We start from the raw sequence: 23728 nt of genomic DNA, 5'->3' as shown, positions 1-23728 counted from the left end.
TTTTTGTCAAGCCATGTTTCAGTTAAAAACATAAAATCAAGATTATACGAAGAGATCAAATTATTAATTAAAAATGATTTGTTAGACAAGGATCTGACATTAAGCACAGCAAGTTTCAGATTAGTTTCAGTAGGACTGGACATTATCTTCTTACAAGGGATATGGATTAAATTTCTCTGATTAGACAGTCTAACTGTCCTTCTGTAATCTGGTCTATGTGGTGTGGCTGTAGATATAGCACTAGGGGAGAATATTGTCTCACAGGGCTCCAGCTTGATATTACCTTTATCATGGCTGTAAGTCCTGGGACAGCAGAGGCCCTGTGCATCCTAGCTCTTAGGGATACCAGCTCTGGGGGCAGGCAGGGGTGGACGAGCAGGGGGAAGTTTGGGTGATGGACCAGATGAAAACCGAGAGGGAGGAGCTGGGGGAGCTTTAGTTTGTGAAGCAGGAGAGTTGAAGCTCCTGTGTGACTTGAGGGGCACAGTTTTATACGGGGAGGAGTTCAGCATAGTTGGTGATAGAAGTCTTGACCTTGCTATATTAGGGGTGAGGGGAACCATCTTAATCCCTGATTTGATCAGGCTTTCAAGATGGATGGGAAGGCCCATGGGAGAAGGTGGGGATGAAAAGGAGAGGGAGAGGGACAAGTCTCTAGAGGGGGTAGATGTGGCGGGGGGGGGCCAGGGCTGGTCTGTGGGTAGAGGAGGTGATGGGGGTGCTGCCGGGTCTGAAACTTCTGCTGGGGCCGTCACAGACAAGTCCAAGGCCGTCACAGACGAGTCCAAGGCCAGTGATGAGGGCCCGGGGGGAGGTGAAACCGATGGCGGGCCTGAAACCTTCGCTGGGTCCGTCACAGACGAGTCCAAGGCCTGTGATGAGGGCCCGGGGGGAGGTGGAACCGATGGTGGGCCTGAATCCTTCGCTGGGGGCAGTGGAGGCTGTTGTGGTGCTGGAGCTGAATCCTTCACTGGGGGCGGTGGAGGCTGTTGTGGTGCAGCTGGTGCTGAAACACTGGCTCGGTCACTGGCTTCTGCGACAGAGATGCTTCTCTCGTTCCTCTTTTCTCTCACTGGTCGCTCAGGACCCTGTCCCGGCCCATTCTGATGCCTCAGAGCGTGGAGGAGGTGTTCCGTCAGCACTCTCCTCCCACCTCTGCACAGGTGTGGGCCCTTTCCCTTGAACAGGTCCTCTCGTTTCCAGAACAGATAAAAGTTCTCAATGTAGTGCAATCCTCTGTGCGCACACTCTTTGGACAGCCATGTGTTCAGCTGAAGCAGCCGGCTGAACTTGTTTATCTTCCTGTCTATGTTTGGAAGAGGTCCACTAATGAATGCCTTGACCTCCACTTTATCAAGCTCCTTGAAGAACTTAGTGAAATCCCTTTTCAAGACTTCAGTCTGTTCCTTTCTGATGTCCACTGCACCCACGTGCACGATCAGCTGTTTGACTCCTCGGTGTGTAGACAAAACTTTTGGGAGGAGTGTTGTTATCTCAGAGACAGTGGCACTGGGACAGCAGCATGTTTGAATTCTTCCGTGGTTTATGCCACTGATAGCACCGTCTCCTATCAGCAGCGTATCTCTGACCTTGACGTTTGGTCCAGATTGTCTGTCTGCCTGCTGTCTTTTGCCGACTTTATGGCTCCAGTTTCGTGAAGATAATCCATTTTCTCTTTGTTCGTTAGAAACATTAAATTCAGTCTCTGACAGTGGCAAAAATCTGTTTGTAAGCTGTATTTTGGGTGATGTTACGTAGGTATTAACATTGTCTCTCATCACTTTGTGCTGCTTTGGCTTAGCACCAAGTTCTCTCCAGGATGAGGCATTTTGGTCTTTACAGAATTTTGGAAAAGACACAGTATCACTCAGGTTTAAGATGAAAGTAGCAGGTTTTTCACCCTTTTTACTGAAAGTAACTGTGGGCTTCTTACCACCGGATGTCACTGGGAGCGTCTTGTGAAGTCCTTTTTCAGATTCTAAAGCAAAAATCCGTGCTTGTAGCTCATTAATTTCTTGTTGATATCTCCGACAGCGTTCACAGAAGGAATTTGTTTGGTTTCTTCCCCCGGACATGCTGCTGGCTCGTCAGATCGGTTAAAAATATAAAAATGTTCTTCAAAGTCTTGGTTTACTTAAAATAATTCATGAAATGATGGATATAGAGATTTTCCAGGATTTGTAGAAGGAGTAAAACGATTAAAAAGCAGAGTAAAGAAGGAAGCAGGCTGGAGCAAGCAGGAAAGCGTCTGCACTCTTCAGAAGCAGGAAGCATATACCAGGTCATAAAGGGTTAAAAACTTTTCATCTCTAAGGTCTTTAGATGAGACAGACAGAATGTGAAGTTGATCAGACACAATCTGTCGGAGGAGTTTGTTAAACTACGACTCTTATGTCTGTCTGTGTGTCTGTCTGTGTGTCTGTCTGTCTGTGTGTCTTCAGGCTCGTCTGAGATGCTGCTGCAGTGTTTTGCAGTCAGACCTGACGGACCAGATGGTGGTGCTCTGCTGCAGCACTGCACCACAACCCGCACCAGAACCAGGACCATCAAACCCACCCGGTCCAGGTCCAGGTCCAGGTCTAGGTCCAGGTCCAGGTCCCAGACCAGGCCACCTCCTAAGAGATCCAACACCACCAGACAAAGAGCGTCTCGACGTCGCCACCGCCGTGTGTTCCCTGTTCCCTGTCAACAACAGGAGGAGGAGGAAGAGGAGGAGGTGGAGGAGGTGGTTGAAGAGGACATAGGTGATCCCACCTGGACTCCTCCTGAGGGAGGTGAGTCCATGAAGTGCTGACTGTCCTCAGCTTTTCTTCAAATATCAGACCCTAAAGATCTGATTTTATTTCATAGAAATAACTTTTTAAGAATATTTTTAATTTCACTCTGCAGTTACAAAACACTGGTCCGCAGCAGATGTTTCTGTGAAGTGCTGTAAAGTTTAGTTGATTCAAACACACATTAAACACACAGTAAACACACAGTAAACACACACTAAACACATTAAACACGCTGAACACACATTAAACACACATTAAACACACACTAAACACACACTAAACACACATTAAACACACAGTAAACACTCACTAAACACACACTAAACACTCAGTAAACACTCAGTAAACACACAGTAAACACATTAAACGCACATTAAACACATTAAACGCACAGACGCACAGTAAACACCCATTAAACACANCTTTCAAATACAAATCAGCTTCACTATAACTCGCAGCATTCACAGACAAACACTTGTCTTTATCTGGACACATTTTCCCCACAAATACAACATGCTAACGTTATTAGCACAAGCCTATGGCATTTTACATTGTATAAATTAGCCTAGCAGCTAGCAGAGATTTCCTCTGCTCATATTTCAGCCAGGATAAATCACACACAGGGTGTGGAGGCTTTATTGTCTTCATGATTTATTGTTTCTTATCTGTGAAATTAAAGTAAATACAAGCTTTGTTTCCACTGAGGGAAATGGTTTCAGCTTACAGAGACAGACAGGAGGTCTGCGCGATAAAAATGTTTTTAGTCACATTTTAGTTATTTTATTCTTCATAGTTTCACTCAACGATAATTCAAAATGTTGTAGTCGTGATGTTTACTTTTGAGATTTAAGTTTTGTAAGTGATTTTACTCAAAGAAAAACAGATCTATTTTTTGTTAAAGGGGCAATAAGCGAAATCGTTTCACCGCTAGGTTCGCTGTTGTGCACTGCCTGTAGAGCAAAACAAAGTGTGTCATGAGCCACTCCTCCCTCTACCTCTGCTCCCCCCCCCCACTTGCCTCGTCTGTGCCAGCGAGTACCGCAGCACCTCCACGGGCTATCACATCCAGACGGTCCCGGAGTTTCTTCCCCAGGCTCCGCTTCACTCAGCTTCACTCAGCTGCCCGATATACCCGCTGCTTCTTCCCACATTAACCTGAATAACAAACCAGGGCTCGGTGCTCCGGTTGGATCCAAACGGAGAGCCGCTAGCTGGGAAGCTAGTGGAGGCTAACTGGCTGTGTTAGCAGCTGAGTGAAGTGGAGCATGAGCACCAGTTAGCCCTGCTTTCACTGCAGGCAGATTCACTCACCACAGGGGCGAGGAAATAAAACCTAAACAGCCAACTTAGTTTAGCAGTTAGCGATGTCTTTCACTCACTCTCGGTCTCTGCTGTGTTTAGCTATTTCCCTGCTTTCCTGTTAGCGTTAGCATTTACTCGGCTGCCACGCTAACGCTCCAACTGAGCCGGGCTCACGGTCTCACAGAGAAGAGTTGGGACGTTAGCATGGCAGCCCATTAGTGCTAACGTCCCCACGCTTCTCCGCCAGGCTCAGTGAGTCGGAGCCGAGAAGTGTGGGGACGTTAGCGTTAGCACCAGTCGGCTGCTATACTAACGTTCCGGGAGCCTGCTTCTCGGCTCCGGCGAGCTCTAGCGTGGGGATGTTAGCGTTAGCACTACTCGGCTGCTACGCTAACGTTCCAACTCACGGGCTCACGGAGAAGAGAGGAATGTTAGCGTTAGCTCCCACAGTTAGCACTAGAGCTACTACGGCTACTGGAGTAGCTTGCAGCTATGGAGCGCTTCTACCAGCTCTTCTAGTCACTGAGCCTCGCCTCCATTTCAGCAAACATATTACATTTATTACAGGTACCATCATCATTGAAATAGGCAGGGGAATAGCTAAACACAGCCGCCAGGCTGCCCGCCGTCCTACATTTTACAATGCTAATTGCAAATGTTAGCTGGGGTGCCGGGCTACTCACCTAACACAACCGTAACGCCTGACCCATTGCTGGGACCAAGCCGCTAATAATTCAAGCTCCGGACATTAACCCATGCTACGATTGTAACATTAAATTTAATTGAATCGACATAGCGACATGTGCCTAACGTTACTGTAACGCTAATTAAAACAGACATTTGACTTTATGTTGTACCTGTCCAGGAGAAGAAGAGCTAGCTCTGAGTCAGATTGTAGCCCCTTTAGCTCTCGCAGTGCTCTCCACCTTGGAAATTCACATGAACGCGCAGCCGGACCGGCTTGTAAACAATGGGCTGGAGATCAACACAGAGAGAGGGTGTGTGAGGTCATGCTATACTCCAGATGAAATTACACCTCTAGTTCTTCACATAACAATTAGCAATAATTCCTTCAATCTAGAAATGATGAATTTCGCTTATCGCTCCTTTAACAAATATTATATAAAGTATAATGTTAATTTCAGTTTGTTTTTTTAATTCAGTTTGTTTAATTGATTAGAAATGAAATTTATTTTATTTCAGGATTATTTTCATGTTTATTTTGAAGTATTTGTTTGTTGACAAAGTTTGACACAGTGTGTGGCTCCGCCCTCAGGTGTGGACTCTCAGCCGTCTGCTGCGGCTCTGGAGGACGTCCAGCTGGACTCAGACTCCCAGCATGCACCTCTTTGTGCGGTGAAGGTGGAGCCTGACAGCACCATGTGTGACGTTTGTGGTAAAGTGATGAAGAACAAGTCGAGTCTGGCGCGACACTCCTTCATCCACACGGGTCAGAAGCCGTTTGCCTGCCACCTGTGTGAACTGCGCTTCAACCGCCGCGACAACCTGCAGCACCACTTGAACCGACTCCACCCCAATGGCGTAGCCAAGCTGGAGAAGCAACGTGAGGTGCAGGCGTGGCTATGCGCCGTCTGTGGCAAAACCTTCAGCTGCAGGTCCCGGCTGAAAACACACGAGGTCATCCACTCTGGGGTCAAACCTCACCGCTGCGACCTCTGCCCTAAAGCCTACATGAGGACCAATGACCTTGAACACCACAAGAAGATCGTCCATGTCAACGGTGCTGCAGAGCCTCAGCAGCCCAGCTCGCTGCTCTGTGACTTTTGTGGCAAAGAGTTTAAATGCCGGTCGCAGCTCGCCGTCCATTTCCAGACTCATACCGGAGAGCGCCCGCACCTCTGCGACATCTGCGGACGCAAGTTCGGACGTCAGTACCAGCTCAAACGCCACAAGATCCTAGTCCACGCCAACCGAGTGAACGGTGAGGAAAACCCGCCACCCAACGCACCGTTCACCTGCGGCGTCTGTGGGAAGCGGCTAAAATCTGAAACGCTCCTCGCTGCTCACTCCAGCATCCACTCAGGCGACAAGCCTCACCGCTGCGGCATCTGTCTGCGCAGCTTCCAGCGTGCCACCTGCCTGAAGCAGCACCACGTACGCGTTCACCTGCGCGTCAAAGTGAATGAGGCACCTCACGTCATCGAACGTAGGAAAAGCTCAGCGACAGCGAAGGTGTTCCCATGTCCAGTCTGCAGCAAGGTTTTCAAATTCAAGTCTCTTTTGGTGAGTCACTCGCTGATCCACAGCGAGAACCGGCCATATGGCTGCGACTTCTGCAGCCGCAGCTTCAGACGCCTCAGCCACCTGAAGAGACACCTTGAAGTTGTCCACGCCAATGGAGCGCGCCTGCCTCAGACCTTCGTCTGCCACATCTGTGGCAAAGACAAGAAGTGCCGCTCGCAGCTCGCCAGACATGTCATCATCCACACCGGGGAGCGGCCATTCGCCTGCGACCTCTGCACCGCGCGCTTCAACCGCCTCGGGAACCTGCAGCAACACAGGAAGCGCATGCATGGCCTGGGGAAGGAGACTGTAGAGGAAGCCCCGCCCATCTTGTTTGATGACGAGGCTCTGACTTACAAACAGGAAGAGACGGTGGTGGCCGTCGACGCTGCAGCTGTAGGCTGTGAGGCTACAGTGAGCGACGAGACAAACGACTTACAGCAGCTGGTCACTACCTGACCGCAGAAAGCTGTCTGAACTGAGCGTGCTCACATCATCCTGACCTCCACCCTCAGTCCTTTAACTTTGATCCTCTCAGTCTGTCTGACGCTCTGATGGCGGTGCCTGAAGATGGAACTGACACTGAGATGACATTGACACTGTTGATTTTCAGTTGGACAGAATGTGAATCAGTTCTCTTGTGATGATCTGAGACGATCTGATCATCATTTCCTCTGAAATGTTTGTTTACTACAGAATAAAAAGTTAACAAACGACCACGACGGTTCTTGTCTTCAATTCTGCTTTACGTCTTTTGAGTCCGTCCGTCACCTGCCACAACGCAGGGCTCGGTCAGCGCCATAATGTGTGCGCAACCCCTGTGTGCGCCTGAGGGCGTCAGGAGCATCATTAACATGTTGGTAAGGAGCATGTTTAGCATGTTGGTCTGGAGCATTGTTAACATGTTGGTCAGTAGCATTGTTAGCATGTGGTTTAGGAGCATCATTAGTGTGTTGGTCAGGAGCAAAGTTAGCATGTTGGTTAGGAGCATCATTAGCATGTTGGTCAGGAGCATTGTTAGCATGTTGGTCAGGAGCATTGTTAACATGTTGGTCAGTAGCATTGTTAGCATGTGGTTTAGGAGCATCATTAGTGTGTTGGTCAGGAGCAAAGTTAGCATGTTGGTTAGGAGCATCATTAGCGTGTTGGTCAGGAGCATTGTTAGCATGTTGGTCAGGAGCATTGTTAGCATGTTGGTCAGGAGCATCATTAGCGTGTTGGTCAGAAGCATCGTTAGCATGTTGGTCAGGAGCATCATTAGCGTGTTGGTCAGGAGCATCATTAGCATGTTGGTCAGGAGCATCATTAGCGTGTTGGTCAGAAGCATCGTTAGCATGTTGGTCAGGAGCATTGTTAGTGTGTCGTTCACGAGATCAGGAGACAAAGATATGCTGATGGGAGCTGTTGTGGATGACACTGCCTGGTTCCCGTCAGAGCCCCGTTCACTATGTGATGTTATTGTAATGTGATATTGTTATAAGGTCTTTGATATTGTGCAACTGTATGACAAGACAAATATGGCTTCCATTTGTATTCCTGTCAGTTTGCCATCCAGTATTAAAAGAAATACAACTCCCAGAAGTTGGAGCTCCTACCACCACACAGGTGTGTTGCATACAACCGGTGATCAGCCTGAGACTGGTCCCTTTTACCAGCTGGTCCATTGGTGCCTCATGTTCGCACTGACGTAGGTCACATGAACCGAAACTGAAACAATAAAATGAAACACTGTGTGCAGAATTCTTTTTCTACCAATCTGGACTTGTTGATGGTTTCAGCACCTCGCCAAGACTGAGCCGGGTGGAGCGTTAGCCACTTTGCATCACTCATGACTTTTTGATGTCTTTTTATGACATATTAATTTACTTCATCCAACATACTATACTATGACTTTCTTTCGATATACTATACTATGAGTTTTTTTAGACATACTATACTATGACTTATTTTTGATGTACTACACTATGACTTTTTTTAGACATACTATACTATGACTGACTTATTTTTGATATACTACACTATGACTTTTTTTAGACATACACTGACTTTTTTCGATATACTGCACTATGACTTTTTCGATATACTGTACTGACTTCTTTTCGACTTCAATCAATCAATCAATTTTATTTATAAAGCCCAATATCACAAATCACAATTTGCCTCACAGGGCTTTACAGCATACGACATCCCTCTGTCCTTATGACCCTCGCAGCGGATAAGGAAAAACTCCCCAAAAAAACCCCTTTAACTGCACTGACTTTTTTCGATATACTGTACTATGACTTTTTTCTGACTTTTTCGATATACTGTACTGACTTCTTTTCGACTTCTTTCGATATACTGCACTGACTTTTTTCGATATACTGTACTATGACTTTTTTCGATATGCTGTACTATGACTTTTTTCTGACTTTTTCGATATACTGTGCTATGACTTCTTTCCGACTTTTTTCGATATACTGTACTATGACTTTTTTCGATATGCTGTACTATGACTTCTTTCCGACTTCTTTCGATATACTGCACTATGACTTTTTTCGATATACTGCACTATGACTTTTTTCGATATGCTGTACTATGACTTTTTTCTGACTTTTGCGATATACTGTACTATGACTTTATTCGATATACTGCATTATGACTTTTTTCGACATACTATACTATGGCGTTTTTCGACATGCTTTGCTATGACTTTTTTCGACTTACTATCCTATGACTTTTTTTGACTTACTATTCTGACTTTTTTCGACTTACTATACTATGACTTTTTTTCAACATACTATATTATTTTTTTCGACATGCCATACTATGACTTTTTTCAATGTACTATACTATGACTTTTTGACATACTACATTTTGACTTTTTTTTGACTTACTATACTATGACTTTTTTCGACTTACTATACTGACTTTTTTCGACTTACTATACTATGACTTTTTTCAACATACTATATTATTTTTTTCGACATGCCATACTGACTTTTTGACATACTTTACTATGACTTTTTTTCAACGTACTATACTGTGACTTTCGACATACTATACTATGACTTTATTCAACGTACTATACTATAATTTTTTTTAACTTACTATACTGACTTTTTGACATACTGCACTTTGACATTTTTTCGACATACTATACTATGATTTTCTTCAACATACTATATTATGATTTTTTTCAACACACTATACTGACTTTTTTTCAACATACTATGCTATGATTTTCTTCGACATTCTATACTGACTTTTTTTCAACGTACTATACTATGAATATTTCGACATACTATACGATAACTTTTCGACATACTATACTATCACTTTTTTCAATGTACTATACTATAATTTTTTTCCGATATACTATACTATGACTTTTTTCAACGTACTATACTATGACTTTTTTTCAACGTACTATACTATGATTTTTTCGACATACCATACTATGACTTTTTTCAATGTACTATACTATAATTTTTTTTTCAACCTACTATACTATGATTTTTTCGACATACTATACTATGACTTTTCGACATACTATACTATGACTTTTTTCAATGTACTATACTATGACTTTTTTGACATACTACACTTTGTCTTTTTTCAATGTACTATACTTAGACTTTTTGACATACTACATTTTGACTTTTTTTCGACATACTATGCTATGACTTTTTTCGACATACTATACTATGACTTCTTAACATACTACATTTTGATTTTTTTTCGACTTACTATACTATGACTTTTTTCGACTTACTATACTATGACTTTTTTTCAATATACTATATTTTTTTCGACATGCCATACTATGACTTTTTTCAATGTATTATACTATGACTTTTTTCAACGTACTATACTATGACTTTTCAACATACTATACTATGACTTTTTTTCAACATACTATACTGACTGTCTTCGACATTTTATACGATGACTTTTTTTCAACGTACTATGATTTTTTCGACATACTATAACTTTTCGACATACTATACTATGACTTTTTCAATGTACTATACTATAATTTTTTTTCGACATACTATACTATGACTTTTTTCAACGTACTATACTATCACTTTTTTTCAACGTACTATACTATTTTTTTCGACATGCTATACAATGACTTCAACATACTATACTATGACTTTTTTCAATGTACTATACTATGACTTTTCGACATACTATACTATGACTGTTTTCAACGTACTATACTATGACTTTTCGACTTACTATACAATGACTTTTTTTGACTTACTATACTATGACTTTTTTCAACATACTATACTATTTTTCGACATACTATACTATGACTTTTTTTCGACATACTATATTATTTTTTTCGACATGCCATACTATGACTTTTTTCAATGTACTATACTATGACTTGTTAACATACTACACTTTGACTTTTTTTCGACATACTATACTATGACTTTTTTTCAACATACTATGCTATGATTTTCTTCGACATACTATACTATGACTTTTTTCAACATACTTTACTATGACTTTTTTTCAACGTACTATACTATGACTTTTTCGACATACTATACTATGACTTTTCGACATACTACACTATGACTTTATTCAACGTACTATACTATGACTTTTTCGACCTACTACACTGTGACTTTTTTTCAACGTACTATACTATCACTTTTTTCGGCTTACTATGCTATGACTTTTTTTCAACGTCCTATACTATGACTTTTTTCGACATACTATACTATGACTTTTTTCTACATACTATACTATGACTTTTATCGACATACTATACTATGATTTTCTTCAACATACTATATTATGATTTTTTTCAACACACTATACTGACTTTTTTTCAACATACTATGCTATGATTTTCTTCGACATTCTATACTGACTTTTTTTCAACGTACTATACTATGAATATTTCGACATACTATACGATAACTTTTCGACATACTATACTATCACTTTTTTCAATGTACTATACTATAATTTTTTTCCGATATACTATACTATGACTTTTTTCAACGTACTATACTATGACTTTTTTTCAACGTACTATACTATGATTTTTTCGACATACCATACTATGACTTTTTTCAATGTACTATACTATAATTTTTTTTTCAACCTACTATACTATGATTTTTTCGACATACTATACTATGACTTTTCGACATACTATACTATGACTTTTTTCAATGTACTATACTATGACTTTTTTGACATACTACACTTTGTCTTTTTTCAATGTACTATACTTAGACTTTTTGACATACTACATTTTGACTTTTTTTCGACATACTATGCTATGACTTTTTTCGACATACTATACTATGACTTTTTTCTACATACTATACTATGACTTTTATCGACATACTATACTATGACTTTTTTTCAACATACTATACTATGACTTTTTTCAATGTACTATACTATGACTTTTTGACATACTACACTTTGACTTTTTCCGACATACTATACTATGACTTTTTTCAACATACTATACTATGACTTTTTTTCAACATACTATACTCTGACTTTTTTTCAACGTACTATACTATGACTTTTTTCGACTTACTATACTATGACTTTTTTCAGCTTACTATGTTATGACTTTTTTTCAACGTACTATACTATGACTTTTTTCGACTTACTATACTATGACTTTTTTCGACTTACTATACTATAGCTTTTTTACATACTTTACTATGACTTTTATCGACATACTATACTATGACTTTTTTCAACATACTATACTATTTTTCGAAATACTATAATATGACTTTTTTCAATGTATTATACTATGACTTTTTGACATACTACATTTTGACTTTCGACATACTATGCTATGACTTTTCGATATGCTATACTATGACTTTTTTTCGGCTTACTATACTTTGACTCTTTTCAACATACTATACGATGACTTTTTTTCAACGTACTATACCATTTTTTTTTTTACATACTATACTATGACTTTTTTCGACATACTATGCTGTGACTTTTTTCGACTTACTATCCTATGACTTTTTTCGACATACTATACTATGACTTTTTTTCAACATACTATACTATTTTTTTTGACATGCCATACTATGACTTTTTTCAATGTACTATACTATGACTTTTTGACATACTACACTTTGACTTTTTTTCGATATACTGTCCTGTGACTTCTTTCGACATGCTTTGCTATGACTTTTTTAGACTTACTATCCTATGACTTTTTTCGACACACTATACTATGACTTTTTTCGACTTACTATACTGACTTTTTTTCAACATACTATACTATGATTTTCTTCGACATTCTATACTGACTTTTTGTCAACGTACTATACTATGATTTTTTCGACATACTATACGATAACTTTTCGACATACTATACTATGACTTTTTTCAACGTACTATACTATGACTTTTTTCAATGTACTATACTATAATTTTTTTTTTTGACATACTATACTATGACTTTTGGCACACTATACTATGACTTTTTTGACATACTATACTATACTATGACTTTTCGACATACTATACTATGACTTTTTTCAATGTACTATACTATGACTTTTTTGACATACTACACTTTGTCTTTTTTTCGACTTGCTATTGTAGAGGCAAAAATCGGTGCCTGGAATTGGGCCTGAAGGCTCCCGACCTTGTCCTCAACGTTGCTTCTCAGTTGTCCTCTGATGTCGATCTGGTACCTTGGATTCAGCTAATCAGTACTCAAAGAAACACTGGAGACAGGCAGAGTCCGATGCAATCAAGTTTAATGTGTTCACAAGCTTCAACACATACAACTCAACGAGTCAAGCCCCGGAGCTGGACTGAAAACTCACTTTCAGCGCGTCTGCTTTTATGCTGGTGGAGACTGGGTAGAGTCTCCACCTTCTTCTGCTAATCCATCCCACTCCAATCCAAAGCTATTGGTGGCAACCGTTTTCTTTTTGTCCAATCATGAACAGGCCCGTTTTTAATGGTGTATCACTTTCATTTTGAGCCTGGAATTTCCCAAATTTTTCACCCTTAGCTTTAGATTTGCTTTCACTTCATTTTTAAAAAACATGTGAATCTTAGGGACTTTCTTTGTGCAGCCCCTTGTGCTCTTATGCAATATAAACCTTTAAATGTGCATCAGGTAATACAAGCATTTGAATGTGTGTGTGTGTTATCATTATACAGAACATGATAGGTTATACGTGTGCTCTTTTAGTGTGGATACAATGTCAGCTCATACCTCTGTATCGTGAACACTTTGACATGTATAACAGTGCTTTAACACATTTACATGCATTTCAATCGGTTTTATAAGACCTTATACATAAAACATGGTTATATGATGGTTATGTGGCTTTTGTTTCTTAATTAACTTATGTAGTATAACACTTTTACTTGACTAGGGATTAACTCTTACACTACACTATACAATGACTTTTTTCAACTTACTATACTATGACTTTTTTTCAACATACTATACTATTTTTCGAAATACTATACTATGACTTTTTTCAGTGTACTATACTTAGACTTTTTGACATACTACATTTTGACTTTTTTTCGACATACTATGCTATGACTTTTTTCGACATACTATGCTATGACTTTTTCGACTTACTATACTATGACTGTTTTACACATACTAGAACTTTTTTCGACTTACTATCCTATAACTTTTTTCGACATACTATACTATGACTTTTTGACATACTACATTTTGACTTTTTTCTATGACTTTTTTTCAATATACTATATTTTTTTCGACATGCCATACTATGACTTTTTCGACATACTATACTATGACTTTTGGATATACTATACTATGACTTTATTCAACGTTCTATACTATAATTTTTTTCGACTTACTATATGATGACTTTTTTTCAACATACTATGCTATGACTTTTCGATATACTATACTATGACTTTTTTCGACTTACTATACTTTGACTCTTTTCAACATACTATACGCTGACTTTTTTCGACATACTATGTTATGACTTTTTTCTACTTACTATAACTTTTTCGACACACTATACTATAACTTTTTTCGACACTATACTATGACTTTTTTCGACTTACTATCCTATGACTTTTTTCGACATACTATACTATGACGTTTTTCGAGATGCTTTGCTATGACTTTTTTAGACTTACTATCCTATGACTTTTTTCGACATACTATACTATGACTTTTTTCGACTTACTATACTATGACTTTTTTCAACATACTATACTATGACTTTTTTCGACTTACTATACTATGGCTTTTTTCGACTTACTGTACTATGACTTTTTTTCAACATACTATATTATTTTTTTCGACATGCCATACTATGACTTTTTTCGACTTACTCTACTATGACTTTTTTCGACTTACTATACTGTGACTTTTTCGACTTACTATACAATGACTTTTTTCAACATACTATGCTATGACTTTTTCCAACTTACTCTACTATGACTTTTTTCAACGTACTATACTGAGTTTTTCGACTTACTATACAATGACTTGTTTTGACATACTATACTGACTTTTTTTCAACGTACTATGCTATGACTTTTTCCAACTTACTCTACTATGACTTTTTTCAACGTACTATACTGTGACTTTTTTCGACATACTATACCATGACTTTTTTTCAATGTACTATACTGACTTTTTTCGACTTACTATACTATGACTTTTTTTCAACATACTATGCTATGACTTTTCGATATACTATACTATGACTTTTTTCGACTTACTATACTTTGACTCTTTTCAACATACTATACGATGACTTTTTTCAACGTACTATACTATTTTTTTTTACATACTATACTATGACTTTTTTCGACATACTATGTTATGACTTTTTTCTACTTACTATACTATAACTTTTTTCGACACACTATACTATAACTTTTTTCGACACTATACTATGACTTTTTTCGACACACTATACTATGACTTTTTTCGACTTACTATCCTATGACTTTTTTCGACATACTATACTATGACGTTTTTCGACATACTATACTATGACGTTTTTAGACTTACTATCCTATGACTTTTTTCGACATACTATACTATGACTTTTTTCGACCTACTATACTATGACTTTTTTCGACATACTATACTATGACTTTTTTCGACTTACTATACTAGGGCTTTTTTCGACATACTATACTATGACTTTTTTCGACATACTATACTATGACTTTTTTCGACTTACTATACTATGACTTTTTTCGACATACTATACTATGACTTTTTTCGACATACTATACTATGACTTTTTTCGACCTACTATACTATGACTTTTTTCGACATACTATACTATGACTTTTTTGACATTTATACTGTGACTTTTTTGACTTACTATACTATGACTTTTTTTCAACATACTATGCTATGACTTTTTTTCAACGTACTATACTGACTTTTTTCAACTTACTATACTATGACTTTTTTTCGACATACTATGCTATGACTTTTTTTCACCATACTATACTATGACTTTTTTCGACTTACTATACTATGACTTTTTTCGACATACTATAGTATGACTTTTTTCGATTTAGTATACTATGACTTTTTTTCAGCGTACTATACTATGACTTTTTTTCGACATACTATGCTATGACTTTTTTTCACCGTACTATACTATGACTTTTTTCGACATACTATACTATGACTTTTTTCGACTTACTCTACTATGACTTTTTTCGACTTACTATACTGTGACTTTTTTCTACTTACTATACTGTGACTTTTTTGGACATACTATACTATGACTTTTTTCAACATACTATACTATGACTTTTTTCTACATACTATACTATGATTTTTTTTCAACGTACTATTCTCTGATTTTTTCGACATACTATACTATGACTTTTCAGCATACTATACTATGACTTTTTTCAACGTACTATGACTTTTTTCGACATACTATACTGTGACTTTTTTCGACATACTATACTATGACTTTTTTTCGACATCCCATACTATGATTTTTTCAACTTATTATACTGACTTTTTTTCAATGTACTATACTATTTTTTTCGACATACTATACTATGACTTTTTAACTTCCTATACTATGACTTTTTTCAGTGAACTATACGATGACTTTTTTGACATACTACACTTTGACTTTTTTTCGACATACTATACTATGACTTTTTCAACATGCTATACGATGAGTTTTTTGACATACTACAGTCATTTTTTCGACATACTATACTATGCTGTTTTTGTCAACATACTCTAATATGTATCGTTTTCGACATACTATACTATGATTTTTTCATGTTTTTTCGACACACTATACTATGATTTTTTTCCGACTTATTCTCCTATGATTTTTTTCGACACACTATACAATGACTTTCGTCGACATACTATACTATATATCGTTTTCGACATACTATACTATGATTTTTTTTAGACATACTATACTATGAATTTTTCGTGATTTTTTTGACATACTATACTGACTTTTTCAACATACTATACTATGACTTTTTTCAACATACTATACTATCACTTTTTTTCGACATATTATACTGACTTTTTCAACATACTATACTATCACTTTTGTCCGACATACCATACTATGATTTTTTTCGACAAATTATACTATGACTTTTTTTCAACATACTATACTATGACTTTTTCGACATTCTATACTATGACTTTTTTTCAACATACTATACTGATTTTTTCCGACATACTCTACAATGACTGTTTCATTTATTTGCTCTTTCACTTCCTAATTAAAGTATTTTAGTATTGGTGTTGTAAACACAAAAATGGAGGCAGCTGATTCATTGTCAGCCTCTGAGTTACATAAAGTATTTTATTCATGACAAAGACAAACTTGAGTTTTCTTTAGAGTGTTCATACACACACGCACGCACACACACACGCACACAAATTAGTACAGTGTGTTGATGTTCGTCAGCTGATGGATCGACTGATCAATGACACAATAATGAATCCGACTGAATGAATGCAACAGTTGATGGATCATAAGTCAACAGAACTTTTACAGGCGATGAACATCATTAAACTGACACACATAAACAAGGCTCAAATTACTACGTGCACATGTACAGTGTGAATGGTGTGAACAGTGTGAATTTACAATCACTGGTGCACATAACCATGCATTGAGCTCTTCTCACACAGTGAAAAACAAATTCATAACTGATGATGTAGCGGTGTGGACACGGACAGATGAGACAGAGCATCTGGATGAGTCTCATTATTTCTGTACAGTTTGGGAGAGAAGTGTTGGACGTCTGTCAGAAGGATGTGGAGGCAAATTGTGATTTGTGATAGTGGGCTTTATAAATAAAATTGATTGATTGATCTTCTTTGATTGATTGATTGATTGATTGAAGCTGACCTTTGACCTTTTGGATATAAAATGTCATTATGTCATCATTTTAGACATTTGTGTGAAACTTTGTCAGAATTAGTGAACGAGTTCTGGAGTTACTGCCAAAAACATGGGAGGTCACAGTGACCTTTGACCTTTTACCATTCATGTGGATGTTTGTGCCAAATTTGGCGTCTTCCTTCAGGGTGTTGGGAGTGAAGTGAAGGGAAGGAAAGAAGGAGGGAAGTAAAGTGTGAGGAGTGAAGAGAAGGAAAGAAGGAGGTGTAACGCCCGCCAATGTAATAATGTCCACAAACGTAATAAAAATCTGCAGCATTCAATGTAATAAACCCACAAATGTAATAAATCTTCCACAAACGTAACAGCCGCTGTCTACTACAAACGTAACACGTGATTTCCCACAAATGTAATAACTATTACGTTTGCAGGGATTTATTACGTTTGTGTGAAAATCTTTATTGTATTAACTTCCCACAAATGTAATAATACAATGAATAATGGTCATTGTGGTTGTTGTTTGTTTGTTTGCCTATACACCTAATAATACTACTGACCGTGGGTGCAAAATCCAGCTGCTGACTCTCTGCTCCGCTGTCACTCAACGGATCGGAAAGGTGTACATTTATTGTAATCAAAACAATTACTGGCAAAAAGCAGGTACTGGCAGATACAAACAGAAGCAGGTACAGAAATGCTAGAATTTCCCACCAGGGATCAATAGTCTTTCTTATTCTGATTACCAGGCTATACAGTATGTGTAACAAACACTCATATCTTTGCTTAATGTCATATAAAAAGAACTAGATTTACAAGAAAAAAATCCCAAAGGTCCGACCTCCCAAAAATCCGACCGCAGTAAAGTTACATTTCACGGGGGACCAGGCAACTTCCCCCTTTCAGTAAACACAGAGCAGCGGTACCACTGAACAGCTGCAATGTCTCTATGCGCGGACTGTGAGGACAGTTGCGTTTATCTCATTGACGGGAAATCACATCATCTGCTATATGTGACGTACATGCCCTTATTTGGATAACACATCCTGGTATTCCCCACACACAGGAAGATGTTTTAAGTAGCGGGGGCTGCCAACTGAATGAATGAATGAGTATTTTTTTTCCTGCTGTATAGCGCATCACACATCGCCACTCACTGGGCTGCTGACTGGCTGCCATAAGCTACACACAAATAAAACATTAAGAAGTTCTAACGAATGCAAATTTTATTGCATTTTTTCCATAAGGAGGCCAACAGTAGAATTCACCACATGACAAAAGCAGACAAGAACTACCGTAGTTTGAGCGCTGTCCTTGGTGCTGAAGATGTCCCCAAGCCTGTTACAGGCAGCGGTTATAACAAAATCACTTTAAGCGCTGTCCTTGGTGCTGAAGATGCAAAAACAAACAAATGTCTATAGTCCAAAACTCACTACCTCTGACATGACGAACCAAGACAGTGTACATAGATAAAAAAACATCAGCAGAAAAACAGAAGTCCTGCAAACCAACAGCAAGCGGCGATCACCATGGCCAAATAATGTCGCATGTCTGTAATAAAGAAATAAAAATAAGACAGCTGTTGGCAACTATCACTGTTGCTGCTGCAGCTACTACTAGGCTACTACTGTTATCCAAACTAAATTAAAGGAAGCAAAGATTGTTTAACCTATAATTCCACATTATGTTGTCTTCTTTCCACAGCAAATACATTATTTCCTTTTTAACGAATGGCTGAGAGAAATGCCATCTAGCAAAGTTAAACATTTTCACCACCATTTTAGTTATGTATTTAAGTTATATTCAAGGTGCACGCACACACAAGCAGTATCTCACACACATAAAACGTTACTGGAATTAATAAACAAGCAGTAAATGCACAGTGGGGGTTATTTGTTTTCTGTATCGGCGTGATGCGCTGTGTTAATTGAGTGAATCGTCCGAGCCGGACGCGTGTTAGTTTGAGTTTGATTTAATTACACTAAAGTTGTTGAGTTAAACTAACCATATGAGTCCTTTTCGTTTTTATACAATTTATTGTCGCATTTTGAAAGCAAAAAGAGTTAAGTTTTTTTGGGTTTCATGTTTTATCAGGGGTTTCAGCTTGGCACCGTGAACCTGTAAAAGTAGCGCTGTGACATAAGCCTCAGTTTCTGTTGTTGGCGAATTGTTACAAGCTGATGAATTCGCTGGTCAAGGCTAGGCAAAACGTTACTACAGGTGAGATGACAGACAGATGGATGGTCTGCCTCTAACAAAATACTTTCTGTAGACGTGCTGCAAGAACGCATTAATGCTTAATATACATCTGCAGCCAGAGCGCATTACGCTGTCAATAGGCTTTATGTGTGGGGAATACCAGGATGTGTTATCCAAATAAGGGCATGTATGTCACATATAGCAGATGGATGTGATTTCCCGTCGACGAGATAAACGCAACTGTCCTCACAGTCCGTGCCGGCGCAGTGAGGGAGAAATGCACAGACTGCTTCATGTTGGAAGTGTTGTGGTCGGACTACTGAGTATGAAATCCGACAGTCGGAATAATGGCATTAAAATGGTCGGGTTACTGGGCAGTCGACATTATGGGACTAAAACGATAAAACTCACGGTAGACCTGCATGGTCGGATTAGCGGGTAGTCGGACCTATGGGAGGTCGCACTAACGCTTGGTCCCCACTGGCGTTTGGGGTGGACAGCAAATTCATAGGGGGGGGCCGTGGCCACCCCTGGCCGCCCCCTGGTGGCGCCATTGGCGGGCGGGGGAATCCGTTGTGTGACAACGGAGCGAAGCAGCTGGATTTTGCACCCACGGTCAGTAGTATTATTAGGTGTAGCAGCTGGATTTTGCACCCACGGTCAGTAGTATTATTAGGTGTATAGGCAAACAAACAAACAACAACCACAATGACCATTATTCATTGTATTATTACATTTGTGGGAAGTTAATACAATAAAGATTTTCACACAAACGTAATAAATCCCTGCAAACGTAATAGTTATTACATTTGTGGGAAATCGCGTGTTATGTGTGTAGTAGGCAGCAGCTGTTACGTTTGTGGAAGATTTATTACATTTGTGGGTTTATTACATTAAATGCTGCAGATTTGTATTACGTTTGTGGACATTATTAGATTGGCGGGCGTTACAGGAGGGAAGTACAGCATGTAAGGAGTGAAGAGAAGGAAAGAAGGAGGCAAGTATAGTATGTAGGGAGTGAAGGGAAGGAAAGAAGAAAGCAAGTATAGTATGGAGGGAGGGAAAGGAAGGAAAGAAGGAGTCAAGTACAGTATGTAGGGAGTGAAGGGAAGGAAAGAAGGGGGGAGTACAGCATGTAAGTAAAGAAGGGGGGAAGAGAAGGAAAGGAGGAGGGAAGGAAAGAATAAACCCACAGAATAAAAAAAGCCTCCATGATGACATCATAGTCCTCTCAGAGCTCTGCCTGTCCGTCATCGTACGATGAAGATGATAGGCTGAGCTGTAAAGTGACGTCATCCCTCTGTGATGTCACTGTGATGTCACGGGGCACCGTCAGACCTCCATGCTGTCTGGTTTGGGCGTCCTGGTGATCCACAGGTTGGACTGGTTGGCGGAGGTGGTCTTGGTGCGGGGAGTACTGCAGAGAGAGACCTCATCATTATCAACATCTTCATCACCACCATCAGTGTTTCCATGGTTACCACAGACATCACCTCCTGTCATGTTACAGTAACGTGTCGACTGTCACAGAGCTCCTGTGACGATACAGACGACATGTTGATGACCTAAATGACGTCACATCCTCACTGCAACCTCGTCACATGTCCACGTTTGGTCATGAACATATGACGTCCAAGGTACAAAATGTACAGATTGCATACAGTCTCTTTCAAAACAAAAAGCACTACGTCGGTACAACACCACCAACTGATGTTTTTTTCTTCAACAACACGCAAACGTGGTTACGTTTAGCCAACATACACGTGGTTACGTTTAGCTGACACACACGCGTGGTTACGTTTAGCCAACACACACACGCGGTTACGTTTAGCCAACACACACACGTGGTTACATTTAGCCAACACACACACATGTGGTTACGTTTAGCCAACACACACACGCGTGATTACCTTTAGCTGACACACACACGTGGTTACGTTTAGCCGACACACACGCGTGGTTACGTTTAGCCAACACACACACACGTGGTTACGTTTAGCCAACACACAGGCGTGGTTACATTTAGCTGACACACACACGTTGTTACATTTAGCCAACACACACACGCGTGGTTATGTTTAGCCAACACGCACACGTGGTTACATTTAGCCAACACACAAACGTGGTTACGTTTAGCCAACACACACACGTGGTTACATTTAGCCAACACACACATGTGGTTAAGTTTAGCCAACACACAGCCGTGGTTACGTTTAGCCAACACACACATGGTTACGTTTGGCCGACACACAAACGTGGTTACGTTTAGCCAACACACACATGGTTACGTTTGGCCGACACACACACATGGTTACGTTTGGCCGACACACAAACGTGGTTACATTTAGCCAACACACACATGTGGTTAAGTTTAGCCAACACACAGGCGTGGTTACGTTTAGCCAACACACACATGGTTACGTTTGGCCGACACACACACGGTTACGTTTGGCCGACACGCACACGTGGTTACGTTTAGCCAACACACAAACGTGGTTACGTTTAGCCAACACACACACGTGGTTACATTTAGCCAACACACACATGTGGTTAAGTTTAGCCAACACACAGGCGTGGTTACGTTTAGCGAACACACACATGTGGTTACGTTTGGCCGACACACACACATGGTTACGTTTGGCCGACACACACACGTGGTTACGTTTAGCCGACACACACACATGTGGTTACGTTCGGCCGACACACACACATGGTTACGTTTGGCCGACACACACACGTGGTTACGTTTAGCCGACACACACACATGGTTACGTTTAGCCGACACACACACGTGGTTACGTTTAGCCAACACACACACGCGTGATTACCTTTAGCCGACACACAGACACGTGGTTATGTTTAGCCAACACACACACACGTGGTTACGTTTAGCCGACACACACACGTGGTTCACACACACGTGGTTACGTTTAGCCGACACACACACGTGGTTACGCTTAGCCGACACACACACACGTGGTTACGTTTAGCCAACACACACATGTGGTTACGTTTAGCCAAAACACACACGTGTGATTACGTTTAGCCAACACACACATGTGGTTACGTTTAGCCAACACACACACATGTGGTTACGTTTGGCCGTCACACACACATGGTTACCTTTACCCAACACACACACGTGGTTACGCTTAGCCAACACACACACGTGGTTACATTTAGCCAACACACACACACGTGGTTACATTTAGGCAACACACACACGTGGTTACGTTTAGCCAACACACACACGTGGTTACATTTAGCCAACCACACACACGTGGTTACGTTTAGCCAACACACACACGTGGTTACATTTAGCCAACACACACACACTTGGTCTCGTGTAGCCAACACACACACACACATACACACACACACAATTACGTTTAGCCAACACAGACACACACACACACACACGCTTGGTGTCGTTTAGCCAACACAGACACACACACACACACGCTTGGTGTCGTTTAGCCAACACACACATGGTTATGTTTAGCCAACACACACACACACACACACACACACACACGCTTGGTGTCGTTTAGCCAACACACACATGGTTATTTTTAGCCAACACACACACACACACACATACATTTATATATATATATGAATCTGACTGGTGTTTGAGACGCTGAGTGTAGAGTCTGTCTCCACTGCAGTAATATTGCGAAAATTAGGCCTATCCTGACCCGAAAAGATGCAGAAAAATTGGTCCACGCTTTTGTTACCTCAAGGCTGGATTACTGTAACTCTCTATTATCAGGTAGCTCTAGTAAGTCCTTAAAAACTCTCCAGCTAATTCAGAATGCAGCAGCACGTGTACTA

General features: G+C 39.8%; 2 protein-coding genes across 2 annotated transcripts in view; one reads left to right on the top strand and one right to left on the bottom strand.

Moving 5' to 3' along the window:
• Positions 1 to 7040, top strand: part of LOC126397774 (endothelial zinc finger protein induced by tumor necrosis factor alpha-like) — a 15361-nt gene extending 8321 nt beyond the window's left edge. The window contains exons 3-4 of the mRNA XM_050056728.1: positions 2442 to 2774; positions 5356 to 7040. Of these exons, the coding sequence (XP_049912685.1) occupies positions 2442 to 2774; positions 5356 to 6782 (1760 nt within the window). The 3' untranslated portion in view covers positions 6783 to 7040. The remainder of the gene's footprint in view (positions 1 to 2441; positions 2775 to 5355) is intronic.
• A 13770-nt stretch (positions 7041 to 20810) lies between these two features.
• Positions 20811 to 23728, bottom strand: part of chodl (chondrolectin) — an 18267-nt gene continuing 15349 nt past the window's right edge. The window contains exon 8 of the mRNA XM_050056733.1: positions 20811 to 21311. Coding sequence (XP_049912690.1) covers positions 21227 to 21311 — 85 coding nt within the window. The 3' untranslated portion in view covers positions 20811 to 21226. The remainder of the gene's footprint in view (positions 21312 to 23728) is intronic.

Source organism: Epinephelus moara, chromosome 11 (assembly GCF_006386435.1).
Source record: "Epinephelus moara isolate mb chromosome 11, YSFRI_EMoa_1.0, whole genome shotgun sequence".
Taxonomy (NCBI): Eukaryota; Metazoa; Chordata; class Actinopteri; order Perciformes; family Serranidae; genus Epinephelus; species Epinephelus moara.
The sequence above is the reverse complement of the archived record's forward strand: the minus strand, read 5'-3'. Positions and strand labels throughout refer to the sequence as shown.